Genomic DNA, 17,479 nt, shown 5'->3' with positions numbered 1-17,479 from the left:
GCGCGTGCGGGGACGCCGGCGGCAGCTGCAGCGGAGGCGGCCCGGCTGCCCCGGGAGAAAAGAGAGGGAGAGGGTGCTTCCAGGCGCCAGAGGCAGCTGCAGCCTTCTCTATCCAGAACTGCCGCCCACCGCACAAACCCCAGCTCCGTCAGATTTCCCCCCCCAAAGTCAGTTCGGTCCCCGTTACACGTTCCACGCTGCCTCCTCCTATAGCAGTCCCCCCCCCCCTAACATTTCACTGCAGCAAAAGGAAGGATTATGTGCTCCTCCTGGCACTCCTGAGGCGTTCGGTCAAAATGAACGCTTGAGGTCTTCCCACATGGGCATTTTCAGTTTCAAGACACCAAGTTTCCCCTAATTACCTTGTTTTCTCACTGTTGGTTTACACTAACTCCAGAGGCTTTATTGCTGTTCTCCACCTATACAAGACTGGCCTTCTAAGCTTCCCATCCATTTTTGGCAAAGCATTTATTTAAAATAAAATGCCAACACAGCAATTTACCTTCTAAAACAAGATAAAAATCACCCTAATCATAGACTACTATTTTTTTTCTTAAAAATGTCATAAATAAGCTCTGGCATTGGTTAAGTAACACTCAGGAATGCCAGCTACTCATGCTGTAGAAGTGAAAGAGGTAATGAACACAGCAAGGTAATAGTTTGCTTCAGCCAAAAAAAGCATGTCACAGCCACACAGGCTTGCTTTTGTACAGCTCTTCATCATCCTTGCAGAAAGACAGACTGAAAAGATAAGAAGTAGAGAAGGGCACAAACATCAGACAGCCTTGCTTTCTGCATTTTTAATAGCTCAGCAAGTTAAAAATCTCTTCAGATTCTAAAAGCGTAGGACTCTGTCCTCGCTAACATTAAGTTTCGCTTCTCCCCAGTATTCTACGAATAACGGAAACAGCCCTGTGCAAATTCTGTGGTTTTAAGCAAAGCACAACTCATTAGTTCTAGCCACATACAAGCCTTTGTCCATCATCTTCAAGAGAACTGCTAAAAAGCATGATACACAATGCAGGAAAAAAAATAAAGCTTTTCTGATTTATTTTTCATTACAATATGAGAAAAAAAAAGGACATACTAATATTTCCAGAAGCACTGGTAAGTCAGGCTGAGTAATTCAAAGTGGTTCCAGGAGCACAAACAAATGTAGTATTTGCTTCTGTCCATCAGGAGTGTATCTTTTATTTTGGGTATCGCACACCTACATCCCACAACAGGATCATGCAAACAACATAGGGAACACAGTTCCTCATGAAAAGCCAGTGCAGAAGTCTACACACAGACAAACAATCCACTGAAAGAAACCAAAAAGACATGAGCAAGAAGTATTTTCCCTTCATGTTCTGTAGATCTCAAAAGAAATGGATCACAGCTTGGGAGCCAGCTCTATTTGATGTAGTACCAGTGCTCATAGTCTCAAACACACACAGACAAATCCCCTCTGAAAAACCSCAAAGATTTATGTCCCTCGACCTCTCTTCTCACAGGAAAGAGATCATTGGCCCAGGAAACTCTGAGAATGTAACTGGTGACAGAGAAGATCAGAGTCATATGTGAAAGCAACAGCCTTCTTTCCAGTCATCTTTCTTCATAATAACCTAAAGCATCTCTACCCATATTCRTCCTGCACAAGCAATTTCTGGTCTACAGAAAGATGAGGACATACTCTCATCCCTGCCATTAAAGCAATCTTAAGATTAAATGGAAGCAAAATCCTTTAAGAGTAATTGTCTGAAACTATAGCAGTATATTTGCACAGGTTTAAGGAAAGGCCTAATGGAAAGGTTTAAGGAAGAGCCTAATGGAAYAGACAACATAATTAATTTCTAAAAACAGCTCTAAACCCAAACAGCTCAAAGAATGTATTTCTTTCTTAAAACTATATTATGAAAACAGATGCTCAATAATAGTAGGCGCATCTGTGCTTCAAAGCCAAAGCACCAGAAAAGTACAAAAAAAGGTATTTCTAAAGTGATTATTTTAATTAATCGACACTTAGAGGAGGTATCCATCTTTCACTTTGTACACCAAAGGTTAAATGCAAAGGTTAAAAAGCAAAGGGAGGCATACTTAATTCCTAAACTGAGGACTGCTAGATGCAGAAGACAATTCACAAGATAGAAATGTTTCCTGAAACATTTTCTTCAGTACTAATGCAGGAAATGATTAGYCTACTTAGGAACAATACTCTATTGCACCAGGAAGACCAGAATGAGCAGTTGCTATTTAAAATAGTCACAGARTAAATGCATTTAACTGGAACGCAGCATCTATTACTTTCCCATCAGTTCATGTTCAATGTACTCCATGCAGCTTTAAAAAAAGCTATTTAAAATACAAAAGAGGACTTTAATCTCTATTTTACTATAGTTTTTAAAGGAAAAAAAAAAGGAAAACAGCTTGTGCTAGCTGAAAGTTTTAGTCAGTTAAAAATAGCTTAAAAAATTTGGGGTCTGGTCTATTTTACTATGGTAGGAAAAAGGGCTAACTAGCAACCAGTCGAAGAATCTGGTTCCGTAAGTATGTGCACAGCTGGTTCATCAAGTCTCTRTTCTGCCCTTCAACCCAGTGCATTTCTACTAATGCATCATTTTTTTCTTTCTTCACATTCATTAAACACTTAAAGAGAAAGCATCTACTAGTTTCTTTGGGACTTTGTCCTTTTTCAATTGTTAGATTGCTAGCTTCCTCTGAAGGGTCAGATTCCTCCTTCACATTACTGGAACCTTTACTATGTGACATTTCTGCCTGATTTGCTTCTACATCCTCCTCCTCCTCCACATGCTCATTGTGTTCTTCTTTGGCAGCAGATTCTTCCATTGGCTTGTCACCTGCAGTCAAGTGGACATCCTCATCAGGTGCCATTAACCCCATTTCAGAGTCCTCAGTCTTGGATTTTTCACAGTCTAGATTGCTGCTCATACTTTTCTGGCTGTTCTTCTCCTCTTCCATTGCTTGCAGAACATCTTCAGAAGCTCGAGGAAGTTCTCGTAATTGCCTTACTCTCTCTCGTTTCTTTCGCCTCAGATGAACCCAGGAGTTTTCGATTGCAGTCAGAAACAGGCTAACTTCATCTTTCCCACAAGGAACGCGCTTATGTTGAACCTATTGCAGAAAACAGCAGAACTTCATACTATCCATTCATACACATATCATACATTCATACACATATCCATACACTTTAAAGTAAGAGGCTGCTGTAACACATAACACTTAACACTGTACCTTTAGATCATCAAGAATCTTCTCTACCCAGGCTCTAACCACAGCAATGGCACCTACAGCATCCCAGCCCACAGCTGTAGCTTTGACTGATAACTCTTTGACTGTAGAAGCCAAGACCATGAATGTAATTGGTTTTCKGGGTTTTTCTAGTTTTCTTCTTTTAGAGGGAGGCGACTAGAACAAGCAACAAAAACAGAGCATCACCAAAAGGTTACAAAGCTATGCAATATTACTTTGCAATATTACTACTATTGCATGTGCTTTTGTACTCAGAATACATATTAAGTATTCTGTTTATATTAACAGATTAAAAGTATAAAGTAACCCAATAAATATTCTCTCTGATATGGGCTATGTTTTACTTCCCCTTAAAGAGTTATTTTAGGGAACATCACACAAGAGCATGCATTTTGTGCTAGCCTGATGGGCAGAATGGGATTTTAATCTTCACATGCTAGGCATAAAGGTCTATCAGTTCCTTCAAATTCTTGAATTACAGAGAGCTACTAAAGTGTGGCTGCCTTCAGAACTAGAGAGAAATTTTGACCCTAATCAATGAAGTTTAACTTGCATCTTCTACTGCATGGCTATTGCATATACCTTTCTTACAACATATGTACACCTGGATCCAAAAAAGCAACCGGTTCACCTAAGTTAAGATGAACAAGTTCCACTTATAACTGTGCAAGCAAGTATAGAAGAGCTAGACATGTTCATATTTATTTAGTAAGAGAATTTATATGATAAATTAAAACAAAATTCTCAAGAGGGTAGCTTAAACTTTAAATCTAGTCCAAAACTTAGAGATTTAGAAGTATATAAAACATATGCTACTTGAAGTATGTTAGAAAACTTCCTAAAGCCYGCAAGAAGTCCCTGTAGATTTCATTTTTTCATTCCTAGTCATAAATCATACACAAATCACAAATAACAACTGCTAATGGATTGGAAGCCAATTAAGAAATCCCACTGTCCATGCAGCCCTGCCCATCAAACATTCCACACTGAAGGAGAACAGTTTGTTTCATAGCAGTTTTWTTATAGCCCATTAGACACTTTCTCAAATATGAGGTATAGACAATGGCAAGCAAACCAAAATGAAGCTACTTACAGGCACTTGTACATCATCATAGAAACTCCATGCCAGTGCCCATCTCATGGTACGCCCTTGACAGAATTCAGTATGGGTAACTTTAGGAACCTATGTAAAGAAGCAATACAAAATTTTGTTTCATACTAATAAATAACTTACTGTTCTACATATACTTTCAAATTAAAAAAAAAAAAAAAAAAACATAGAGCTATTTCCTCCTGATAGTAAGAGATTCTAACAGCTCATAAGTGTTAGTGCCAGATGAACCTGATCAGTGCAAGCCTGGTACAAGAGCCCAGGATTTCTCATCTCTACCCTACCATGTCTGTGCCCCTCGAGAGCTCCAAGTTCAGCAATACTCAACACTGCCTTTTTTTGGCAGTGACCYAACACTACCTACAGCACACATCTGTCTTCTGATTTGTAAAAGGCACATCCTTTCCTCCTTGTTCAGAGCCTASTCCCATTCCAAATTTGAATGCTGAGCCCATTGCTGCAACATAAAAACACGGAACAAAGTGATAGGGGCCTGCAAACAAAACCACTCACCTGTCACCAGATGTTTGGGCTGCTTTCACACTTGCAACACTGCTGAGTCCCCTAGGCAGACCTCTATATACCACTAATAACTTTAATTAGCAAACAGATGCAAAAAAAAAGCAATCTTAAAAGCAAAGAAGTGTTTTGAGTCACTCCTACAACGGCGATAGCACAAATAAATCCTCCTTAAGGCCTTTAAGTCTTACCAAATATCATATCACAATCCTAGCTCAGTCAAATTACTCTAGTCAGTCATTCTTATCTTAAGTCTAACTGAAAAGATAAGATTAAACAGTGAAGGCTGCTGGAGAATATTCAGATAAGCCCAAGACAAGCAGCTAATTCTAATTCCAGAGAAAATCTGGAGTACTCTTCGCATTCCCCAGTTCTCAAAAAAATTTCCTTAGGGAAAGGGATGAGACATTTTAAGGGAGCGTTCTATTTTTCTTGTGCAAAAGATGATACTTAGTTGGTAATAGGTGTTAGTATTCATTTAAACAGTAGTCATCAATACACTTCTGAGGCTACATAGCATTACCAAACAGGCATGAAAGATTTCATGAAGATAAGCGATTTTTAGTTACCTGCATTTGACAGATTAGAAAGTGAAACAGAGTAACTTTCCTAAAACAGCTGGAAACCAGATTCAGCCCATCTTCTCCTCACTAGCCTCTACAAGATTAAATTCTTACTACCACTTTGTGTACTATAATAGACCAGAGCTTAAGGACTGTACTTTTAATTGTGAGGCATGTAGCCACCCACAGGAGTAACTAAAAAAAGTTACACTTCCACTCCAAAACTCTTCTCTCCATACATTTCTTCCCTTGCTCCATGCAACACCATTTCCAGCTGAGCTCACATTCCTTTGCTGTTCCTTCAACCTGTATTTCCATAGAAGCATATAAGAAGATTCCYCTTGCCACCTTTCTCCTACTGCACAAGTCATGCTTTCCAGACCAAGCTCACCAAGCTGGGCTTCACGGTGCTAGCCCTCTGCAYTTCCTTAGTCCATCCACCATCTCTAAAGCAGCTTTGTAATACCACCTGAGGATGATAATGCTAAGTAATTTTTTCCCTGAAACACCTACACCCAGTTCAGGCACATTTGCAGAAGCAAAAAAAAGGTGAAGCTGACAGGGTTTACTGCCCTTCATTGTCCATCGTTTCTGATGCCACTCAACAATCTGACTTGACTCCACATCCCCTCCACTCTCTCCTTTCACTCTGTTATCCCCAAAAAATCTCAAACACTTTCTCTCCATAGCTCACCAATCCTTAACTTTCTCTCTAAACTGAAAAAATGTGCAACCTGGTTTTAGTTGCCTCATACATTTCAACTACACGTCTCTAAACAAAAATGACTGACAGAAGCAGATTGCAGTAATGTGTCCTCAAACATTTCTGCATCTTTGCCAAAATTGAAGTCTGAACTTATACTGTCCTTAAATGTAAAATTCAGATCCAAAGTTAGCATTATTTAGTCTTTTCATACATGTATCCATTGAGGCATTTATATAAAATATTGATAAAGTGCTATAAAGCATCCTAGTTGATTCCAAAGTATCATCAGCTCCAGGGCTTAAGCCACAGGTTTGCACAGAAAATTCAGACAAAAATCTGGTACTTTTAAGAAATGCCTTCAAAACATAAATAAGAAAAGGTGAGTAAAAAGATGTTTCTATCTTTCCCACCTTTGGGTTCCTAGTTCTACTTTCCCAATAAATACAGAAAATGTCAGCACTATTTGAACTATGAGTGAATTTTAGAACACTTACACTGCTTACCAACCTGAATCACAGCACAGCAGGCACTTGACTACAATGAACACTATCTCAGCTCTGTTTCAAGAGGTTCTGAATTTGAACAAAATGAAACTGCTAATTTCAAGAAGAACAAAATAGAAAAGCTCAGTTTTTCTCTRCAACATTCAAAAGGATTTATCTTACTTTATTAATACTGGGGTGTAACAGTGAGAGGATAGCAAAGAAAGTCAGGTACTTCAAATTCTGTGTCGAGCTCAGCATCTGCTTTTGTCATGAAGTTTTGAGATTTTTCTCTGGGTAGCCGTTCAGATTTTAGGGAATTAATTCACCATGCATTCTCTTTCCTTCCACTCTCAACCACTTACAATGAGATATCTCATAAACTTTTTCYCTGTAAGCAAATTATAGAAGACCTAAGTATCCTTGGGAGAGCCAAAATAAGTCCTTTGCATACCCTTCTTGCATCAGAAGAGCTTAGTGCCACAAGGTTCTAGAGTTTATTGTATGCCAGAATTGAGCATGAACAATAACATACATAAAATGTTAATATATAGTTTGATACTATGTGTATTGGTTGACAAATGTATCCCAACATTCAAAAGGCAATTCAGTGAGAAAAGGATAGGTTGTAAAAGCCAAGTGTCAGAGTAAGACAGGAAACAAAGAATGAAGAGGATATAGTATTGGCTCAAAGAGATAGGAAAAAGTCAGAGGCACTAGTAAAAGCAAGCTCTACAATATACAGGAGACCTATTGTCTAACCGAAGCTCAACCTCTTCAATATTTTTTTTTTTTTGCAAATATTACCAGATTCAACTGTTASTGAATTAGAAGAGTAATAGTATATCTCTTCAAAATAGATTTTAAACTTTTTTTTTAACCCAAGCAAATTGTTAGATTTCACGTTAGCTAAGAGGAAAGAAAGATAAAAAAAAATTTACAAAGGATCCGTTAGGCTATTTCAGAACAGAAGTCCCTGTATATTCTAAAAAGACATGTACTTTTGACATGATTCTAAACATATAGACACAACAATCTGAAGATGCTATAGCATTACATCAGTTTTGAATCTTCAACAATTAACTCAACTACTTTGAGTGCTTCCCTAATAAGGGATCATAGTTTATTCTTGTAAATAATAATTCAAATAGCACATACACTCTGGAATAAAGTATATACTGCATTGAACACATACAGGATACACATGGAGTGTATACAAACTTACCCCCTGGATTCGAAGTTCCTCTTTCAATGGTGCTAAACTGCATTTCTTCCCCAGCATGCAGCTGTACCATCTGCAGACAATATATTAAACAAAGCGTTTYACAAATACAGATCATCTGAAAATGGCAACTAACAGAAAGAACTACTTGAATCAGAAATCTGCAAGTGCAATAAGAGATTTAAAATCCAGATGCAGAAAGGGTTATCTCTAAATATAATGTACTAAAGAATGAAAATTAGAGTTCCTATGTTACGGACAGTTTCCTCAAGACTTATTGTGCATCTTCATTGAAGACAAGCACCTTAAATTGATCATATATACGTGTTAAAKAGTATCAATTCTCACAGTGTGCAGCAAACTAAAAAATTAAGATCATTGGATATTAAGCAACAATCATTTATTTCCTGCATAATGCAATATACAGAGTTTCATGCAGCAATACTTTTGTTAAACTCCAAAATCTCTGTCAAAACTAAAACACGCATCTTTCCCAAAATTTCAAAACACAGAACCTGCAACTCCTAGGTGAGCAAGCAGGGGAAGAGAAGAGAAGGAATAACATATTAACAACATTTCCTTGCCCAAAGTTTCAGTCTTCTGTTCTCCTATTCATTGGTTCAGCTCTTTGGTAGAGCTGGCAAACCTCAAAATAGGAAACCAACACAGTATTTTAAGCTATTCTTCCTATAACAGAGTCTCCAAGTCAGCTTATTCAAAAACATAAACCAAACCACTTCTACCCATGAACACAAATAGTGCTTATTTTTCCTAAATATGATACATGGTTAGCACCTGGGCATATTCTATACTTTGTGCTATCAGTTTATCAGATCAAGAGACACCCTTCTCCTTCCCTGTGGAGAAGTATTACCAGGAGAAGTAGTACAGGGAACAACACATTCGTCATAATTCCACATCACCTTTTCAAGACAGATTTCTTGCCTGAGTAACATCAGTCTGTTCTCTATTACCCTTGCCACCTGGATTCCTTCCAAGGTCTTAAAATAGCACATTTCTCCTCAATCTACACACACCAGGTGGGATGAGTAACAAATTGCTTTACATTTCCAGAACTCACCACAGACCTATCCCTTGTCCTACAATACAGAACCACTTAAGTCCTAAACTGTACATGTCCTTCCAGATCTTTATATTTTACACAATATACTGTATGGTCCCACGGAAACTACACTGGTGGAATAAAACCACTACACATCAGAAAGAAGACTTACACAGGACAAAAACATTCAGTTGTAAGTGGAAGAACGTTTTTAAAAAATAGTCACTTCCTCTCATCTCCCAATCCTGATGCTCAAAGAGAGCCTACAAAACACCTCAATTATTTCCTTAGTTGCATCCTCAGATAACTCTTCTAACACAGACTCTATTAAGTGATAGATTTATTAGTGTTGCATGAAGATGCACTTCTCCTGCATCGACGTTTTGCCTCCTCCCCATGCTACTGCTGATTAAACTCAGAACTCTTTCAGCTTGTACTTAACTTTGAAAAAAATCACTGCATTTATTTCAGACATGAAAAAGATTGTGCAAACCTRAAAGTTTGTCTACAACAGCTGCACYAAAACAGTATTTTACCCACTGACTTTGACAGGAACAGCAAGTATTTTTTAGTGTCTTTGCTGGCATAAACAAGATTGCTCTAAGTTGCAAAAGCTTAACTCTTGTGGCTCCTAACTACTTCTAAATCTCAAAWCTTCTGGTATACTATTCTGCCATACTATATATCCACTTCCTGTATGTCCTAAGATTCAGAGGTAAAGGAGAAAGGAAGGATATAAAAAGTGATTTTTAAACATTTGCAGAATTGCAGCSTATGCAAGCCTCCGCTTTTCTTCTTCAAAGCGCTACACAATGGAGGCATTTATAGTATAGTCAAATGCAGTTTTGTTTTGTCTTGTTTTTCCAAAACTGGAATATATTCTTCATGTTTACAGATCTATCACTGGAAAGCAAACATTCTAAAGAAAAGATGTGGTATAGGAGAGATGAAGATGTACCCCTAACATAGTGCTCTGGTTAGAATGGCACCCAAAAAATAAAACAAAAAAAGCCCTCTTGAATGTATAATAAGGAAGCCTGCATTATCTTTGCTTAGAGCACTGATGAAACCCTGGAAATACAGCTGCTAAATTTTTTTGTGTGTTTTTCAGAAGAATAGTTAAAAGAAAAAATCTGTGAAAAAAAATGAAGACATGCCATCTGTTTAATCTTGTTCAAAAGAAGGTCTGGCTACGCTTTCTAACAYAGCTTATACTTACCCAAGGCGGTATTCAGTACTATATTGCCATTTAGCAGACAAAGCAGTAAGTTACCAAATTCAACCAAAAAAAGGTGCAAATTTAGGTAACGAACAGATAACTAAGCACTGTGATAAATCATCCTATCCCAGAAGCACTTAAAAAAAATAAATCACAGAATCACAGAATGGTTGAGGTTGRAAGGGATCTCTGGAGATCAGCTAGTCCCCCCCTGCTCAAGCAGGGTCACCTGAAGTGTCTGGCCAGGTTTTGAGTATCRCCAGAGAATGTGACATTCCTTCTCTACTACAAAACAGAGAGAATGGAAGTGAGAGGGAGGGAGGGCCATGTAAATTACTTCCAATCAAGTAACGTTGCGACTTAAAGGGGCTGCCAGTTTAGGCAGACCATTAGATCTAAACTGAATCRGAAGAAGTAGGCAGCTTTACTGGTACTTCACTGTCAGTGCAGCTCACAGCAGGCTCAGGAAGCCATCAATGAATTGATTTACTCCACTGAGGAATTTGTTGCAAGTCAAAATGCCTGCCCATTTCAGTTTCACCTCACATGAACGTTTTGCAGGAGTGGCCCTATCTCTAGATAGGCATTAGGCCCACAAACTTTACCYCCCTGCAGATTTCTGTTGCACCAGCACACCACTTTCCAAATATCACATCCTCGTCAACAGATAAAAAGCCCTTGTTTCTGGATGCACAAGGTGGCAAGGAGGCACACATACATTTGGAACTGTAATAGGCTATCAGACTGTATCAATTTCATGAGCACTAGCAACGCTATTGGTCAGGATCATTGACTGGCTTCAGCAAAAGTGTGTTAGTTTAGCTGCAGACTACAGCGGTCACCTGTACTGGTTTAAGGTCCTCACTTTTAAAAACCTGTAACTGACAATGGGTTGTAATTTGCCTGATGCTGATGAACAATTAACTTTCTATAAACTGAGACTAAATTACTAGTGTATAACACTACACAAAGTGAATACATATTGCTGGACCACATTCCTCACTAAAAATATCACTGTCACATGACCACTGCCAAAGAAGTGGATAAAAGTTTGTTTAGCTGGAACAGAGCACTTACCGTAACCTCTTTTTAAGTTGTAGACTATCATGGATAATTCTTTTGACAAATTCTAGTTCTCCTCCCTCAGCCATGATTTCTGTGATTCCTCCTGTATTTACAGAACTGGGAGGAGGTCGCCGTGGATTTCGAGAATTTACTCCCTGGATAAGAAAGAGTGTTTGAGAACAAACATTTCATTAAATGTTGAGTTTCTTTACATATTGCTTCCTAGCTCAACCTTCAGCAGGTAGCAAATGTCAAAACCTCTAGTTGTCTTCCACCCATCATAAACACAGACAATAGACAAATATACATTAAAACACACGTAACAGCTGATACTAACTGCTCTCCATTTTGTTGCATCTAACTTTGTACTTGAATGAAAGGCAGACATTCTGGCAGACAAACTCTTCCCCTTGCAAGGGGGGGGAGATTAGGATCACGACTAAGCCTCCCAGTGTTAGTCATACAAATGAATAATATCCGARCAAATTCCCTATATCTCAAACACAGATAAATTACTTACCACACATCAATATCCTGCTAACATGCAATATGTAGTTCCACCACACTTAAGACATGCTGACAAATAACACTTAAATCTTTYATAGTGCCCCATATTACAGAGGCTAAGTTTCTGACTGTATTTACTAGGTACTACAAGAACAGTTCRGAGCTGTATGGTATTGCCTAAATCACTAAGAAAACAAAAAATTACACAGAGGCATGATTCCAGAAACTCATTCCTCTCACTATAATCAACTAGCACTTGATTTCAGACAGTGAGTACCTATTTACTTTCAAAACTAATTCTCTAAGATAGAAAGAACTTGTGAAAAAAGTTCTTCRCTTCTGTAAAGGTAACAGTTGAAATTTTTTAATAGTCGGGGCGGGGGGGGGAACAAACTTTAATGCTATTTCATAATGATTTGGGATTTTCCATTGAACTTTCTGCCAGGGAAGAGGTTAAACTATTGCTACTCTCCCATTCACTAAACACTGGAATAAGTGCACACAGCATTTAGTTTGTTAAGTTACCTTCGCTTCCAATTGGTTGGCAAAAAAGGGAGGGTTGCACATGCAAAAATCATAAACAATCTCAGATTCCTCTTTCAGTGCGTCCATTAGAAGAGTCTTCTGTGGTACCTTAACCACTAACAGAAAACACAAAAGTTTAGTCAGTAAGGAGCTTTATAATTTAGCTAGTGTGGCATAGCTGTTTCACTGAAGTGGTTTTGTGACAATATATTCTACAAAAACTCTATTTTGTAAACATTATTATACATAAACAATAATAAGTATCAACATAATTACACTGCAAATAATGACTTTAGGCTTAGCCTACAAACAGATTATACGTGTGTGTGTATATATATATATATATATATGTATATACACACATATACATACACATACAATATATATATGTGTGTATATATATACACACACATACAAATATATATGTATGTGTGTATATATATTGTGTATGTATATATGTAGACATACATATATGTGTATATATATAAATATATACACACACACGCAGACGTACATTCCATACGTATGGAAAACACAGTTACAGGTGAAGCCCAGTTCAAAGATCTAAAAAGACTAACACAAGCAGGACTTCTCGTAGACTTAATCAGTGCTGCAGCTTACAGATAAGCCATCCAGGACCAATATATTTAGAATGACATCAAAAGACATTACACTCCTCCTCTCCTAACATTTACTACTACAGTTTATTACCATCCTAAAACAGAAAGTTATTAGTATGGTAAGCAATTACTAATTTTCAGGTTATATTATCTGRCATAAATGACTGCTAGAATACCCCCAAACTTTAAAGCTGCACTCCTAAAAGTCACAACTACTTGTCATTTCCAGACAGCAGTTGGCTACARGTACCATCATTGGTAGGCCCTTGCCCATGACTACCCAACAGCAATGGGGCATTTATTCAGCTTATCACCATAGCCACTGCAGCTTCACCAGAGACTCTTTTGCCAGAGGTTTTTCCAGTAAAGCCAACCCTTACACCAGTAAGAATCCTATGATGGCAACAGCAACAGTACACTGCCATTGTTCCTCATATCAAGTTCTGGATCTTCAAGACTGACGTGAAGGACAGACYGAGAGGAAAACATTGTGGTTAAAAGGATACTACCAAAAAATCCAGCAGAACTAAGGTTTTTATTTCAGGGCTGAAGGATGAACCTGCTTTATATACATCAATATCCCACAAGAAATTTTCCAAGTCCATCCACAGAGCAAGTTTGGCATTTGGCAACTGCCAAAGGCATTGTTAAAACCTAATTCAGAAACAAAGACTAACTATTTGAACAGGTACATGGTAGTATCATGCAAATTTTCTGGGAGGAGCAATTCATTCCTCTTGGTAGCAGAAACAGCATGATCTCTAAGACAAACATCAGTAACAAAGAATATGAAGAAAAAAAATCTCTAAGATGAAGCTGAACTTTCACATTCTTGTATGGATGGTTCTTCATCCACATATTCCATCCCTGACAAGCTGTGCCTTTCTGGCTAAAGCATGCCTGGGCCTTACTAAACACTCTGCTTAAATAAAATCAGTGGAGCATGTCTTTGGCAGGAATATAAGTTCTGATTTGCCACTGAATGTGGCAAAGGTATGTCACAACATCTGTATGCTACTCAAATATATCATCATACCTTTTATAAGATCAGACAAGTTATTCTGTTCCACATTCTTCTTGGCATAATTGAAGCACATATCATCCACTTCTGTTGCAAGAAAGTACCAGCCATTCAAAGTTGCCCCAAGTAATGGGTATATGCAAGATGCCCCTGTCCCTGTAGAAAAGAAAAGTCACAGAAAAAGGCAAAATAAATCTCTGGTGTTATACAGAGCGTGTCTGTTAATTACATAATGTTTACAACATAAACAACTATTTTCAAGAAAACTGATTATAAACCACTAATCAGCATTTTAGTGAACCTTATTTTCTTAATTTAAAATAGAGCACAGTCAAGGATGCACTTTCAGTAAAGAATATTTCCATCCTGCCTRGAAATAAGTTATCTAGTAAATGACAGACTTCTTTGTTAAATCAATCATTGTCCTATAGAAGAAGCAGTTTATACAGTGAAAGCCAAATATATTTTGACTTTCTAAAAAAGACGATTACTGACAAATATATTTTTCTGTATTCTTCTATTGCAAATAATTTTACTTTGATGCATAGAACAACCATAAAAAAGAAACTGACATCTCTGTAATATCAGACTTTTTTCCCCTAACACTTACAACATTCAAAGAATCCGGGGTGCCAATTAAGCTATTTAAGAAAACAGCCTGACAGATGCAAACTTGTTCACAAAGAGAAATACACACTAGCATAAAATGTCACTTTTTTACAATTATAGCATTTACGATATCCTTGTTTTATTTCTAATGAAAACCAAATGATTCAGATCAGTGTACACCTTACACATTCACACCTCTACCGAATAACTAAGTTTGTGCTGATCTGCTAGTTGATCCAGATATTATCAAGTGAAACTGAAAAAGCTGYAATACTCCTAGACAGCAACTACTGAAAGATATCATCAGTCTGTGGATGCCTAGTCTAGCTTCAACAGTACTTTGCTTTCTACAGACATACAGGAAATCCTGATCATCTGCAATGAAAAGGTAGTTTTCCTAGTATTTTCCCTAATTTTTAATTAAACTTCTTTTACAATTTAGCTCATTAATATCTCTGCATTGAAAAAAAAAGCTTAAAAAAAGAAAAGATAGAACAGTCATCTATCAAATACATCTGAAAAGAGAGAAAAAATAACACATCAAAATAAAAGGCTAGAAAATATTGTTATGCAGCCTACAAATATCTCTCACATAGATGTTCAAAAGCAGAAAAAAATGTTAATATGACGTAACGCACCAGTTGGAAGACTGAGAAGAAATGCAATCAAAAATTGAGAGACAGRGAGACACTTCTTTTGGAATCACATTTTTATCTGTTACTAACAGTGCAATTTTGAATACAAAACAAAGCCACATTCAGTGCCACCAAAAGCAAAAACAAGAAAAAAAACACACCTGCTACAGTCATTCTTATGTTTGTGCAAAGAAACACAGTCCAAGAAAGTCATCTGAAATACCAGTACATTGCTAGCATCACGTTCATGTTTATCAAATTTAAGATTTCTCTCGATGTATAACCAGTTTTATTAGCTAATTTCATCGATAGTAAATAACTTAAATTTTTGTTAAAAGGCTTATTCCAAGTACCTATGTCAATTCCCCGTCTAAGAACTTGCTTATCGACCTCCTGATGGCCGATAAGATCTTCCACCCAATGGATATAATTCAGTCGCAAGGGAACCGTAGGAATAAGCCTTTCCAAGGGGATGTCGATTGTAAGTCCAAAATCTTCTTTCAGGAGGGTGCACGTCAGAGCCCTCACCGCTTCGGGGTCCTTGAAGTTTAGGCTGAAAGATACAACAAGCGACTAACARAAGGGTACGGCTTCAAGCCCTGCGTGCCGACACACGCGGAGTCGTGTCCCGTCCCGTCCCGTCCCCCCCAAAACACACACACACACTCTCTGACGCCGGGAGGCCGAGAGCCGTTGAACCGCCCCTCCCTCACGGCGGCTCCGGAAGCAGCCCCCCCCAACGACCGCGCAGCCCTACCTCACCCTGCCGGACAGGGTGGCCTGCACGTGCTGCCGGAACTCGGGGTACTTGGAGGCCAGGTAGGCGAAGTCGGGCGGTTTGTCCTTGTAGCGGTTTCGTGCGTGCATGGACTTGCTGAGGGCCATGGCGACGGAAGGGAGAGGGGGCCGGGGGGGGGTCCGGGGGACGCGACGCCCCCCCGCCCGCGGAGCGCGAGGCGAAGTGAGGGAGAGGAGGGGACGGGACCTGCCCCGCGGCCGCCCGCCTCAACGCCCGCCCGCGCCGCCGTCACAGCTCCCAGCGCGCACTGCGGCGGCCGGTTGGGATGTACCAATGTGGGGCGGGCGGGGAGGGGGGACGCTGAGGGAAGCGGCGGCAAAAAAGCGGTTTCGCCGGCTGCATAAGGCGCCTCACGGCGCCCGCTCTGTCTAGTCGGGGTCAGGGCAGCGTCTGCAGGCTGTCTGCGCTCCCCTCAGGGCTGCTGCCCTAGCGAGAGCTGCTCGGTGGGCGGCGGCACCCCCTGCGAGGGCACCAGCTCCCCTCCGCGGGCGGCCGCCCGGCCCGCTACGTTTTTTAGTCAGGTTCAAGCCCACGCCGAGAGGGAGTTTGATAATATTCCCGCAGGTTCCCTTCGTCGTCGCTAACAGCGTAATTTTCCCTCACCAGTTTATCCTGCCTAACGCACAGTTAGCCCATCGGCTTATTTTGGGTGTTAGGAATTAGTTGCGTCACCCGGCCTTTATCCTGCCTCCTAGAAATTACTCGATGCGTATGGAGTTGGGTTTTATAATGCTCTACAAACGGAACGAGTTTCACATAGCAGATGTAATAATTTGACTGAGGACTTTGAGGGAAAACGACGCTAGTAGTGATAAAAGCTCTTACTCTGTGTACTTGTTTGCAGACGTATACCACAGAGAACAACCACCTTACCTTTTACATGTGCTGCTTTCCCACTGGGAAGAAAAAAAAAAGGAAACAATACAATCAAAACTAATACAATTAAATTTTTTTCAAGTTAGGGAACAGGAGGAAAGTTTTTCATCACTTTTCATACTCTATATCTCTTCATAAAGGAGAAAAAAATCAGAAAAATTAATTTCCAAGACTTTCCTATAGTTATTTTTATGAGATAACACCTGATATTTCTGACAGCAGTAACACTCACCTTCCTTGCAGAGGCTGGCTGATACCATCTCTTGAAACACCACCACAGAATTTCTTAATTTGATTTCTCACTCTTCTATGGCTTTAGCTTTTGAACTATTAATATTAAACCTTAAACCATTAAATGAGGTATATAGGATAGAGCACAAATAACTTCAGTAACTTTTGTTATTTCATTATGTTCATTAATTATGTAATTACGTTCATATGTTCATTAGTTTTTACAGCAGTAATTAGAAATGGGACCCTACTAATTTCTTCTTTGACACAAAAATCACTTACATGGGGTTAAGGGTAGGTTGGAATCCCACCCTTGCTAAGAGAATAATGTTTCTGTGGATAAATTTCATAAAATCTCTATGCAATCAGCTCAAACTGTCACTCTGTATAATTCAGTGGCCTGCTGTGGAGAACAACTTCATTAAAAAGCATAGCAAAAAAAGCATTAAGCAGG

At 39.0% G+C, this 17,479-nt stretch overlaps 1 protein-coding gene across 1 annotated transcript; it reads right to left on the bottom strand.

Moving 5' to 3' along the window:
* Positions 1-1,019: 1,019 nt before the first annotated feature.
* On the bottom strand, positions 1,020-16,151 carry METTL16 (methyltransferase 16, RNA N6-adenosine). The gene is made up of 9 exons (XM_085324615.1): positions 15,877-16,151; positions 15,473-15,672; positions 13,891-14,031; positions 12,235-12,350; positions 11,215-11,357; positions 7,859-7,928; positions 4,346-4,435; positions 3,235-3,408; positions 1,020-3,114 (listed from the first exon to the last, which is right to left on the bottom strand). The coding sequence occupies exons 1-9, from the start codon at positions 16,002-16,004 to the stop codon at positions 2,494-2,496; spliced, it is 1,683 nt and encodes a 560-aa protein (XP_085180741.1). The 5' UTR covers positions 16,005-16,151; the 3' UTR covers positions 1,020-2,493.
* Positions 16,152-17,479: the final 1,328 nt, after the last annotated feature.

This window comes from Rhea americana, unplaced genomic scaffold (genome assembly GCF_003343005.1).
Source record: "Rhea americana isolate MKP2758 unplaced genomic scaffold, rheAme1 scaffold_92, whole genome shotgun sequence".
NCBI lineage: Eukaryota > Metazoa > Chordata > Aves > Rheiformes > Rheidae > Rhea > Rhea americana.
The sequence above is the reverse complement of the archived record's forward strand: the minus strand, read 5'-3'. Positions and strand labels throughout refer to the sequence as shown.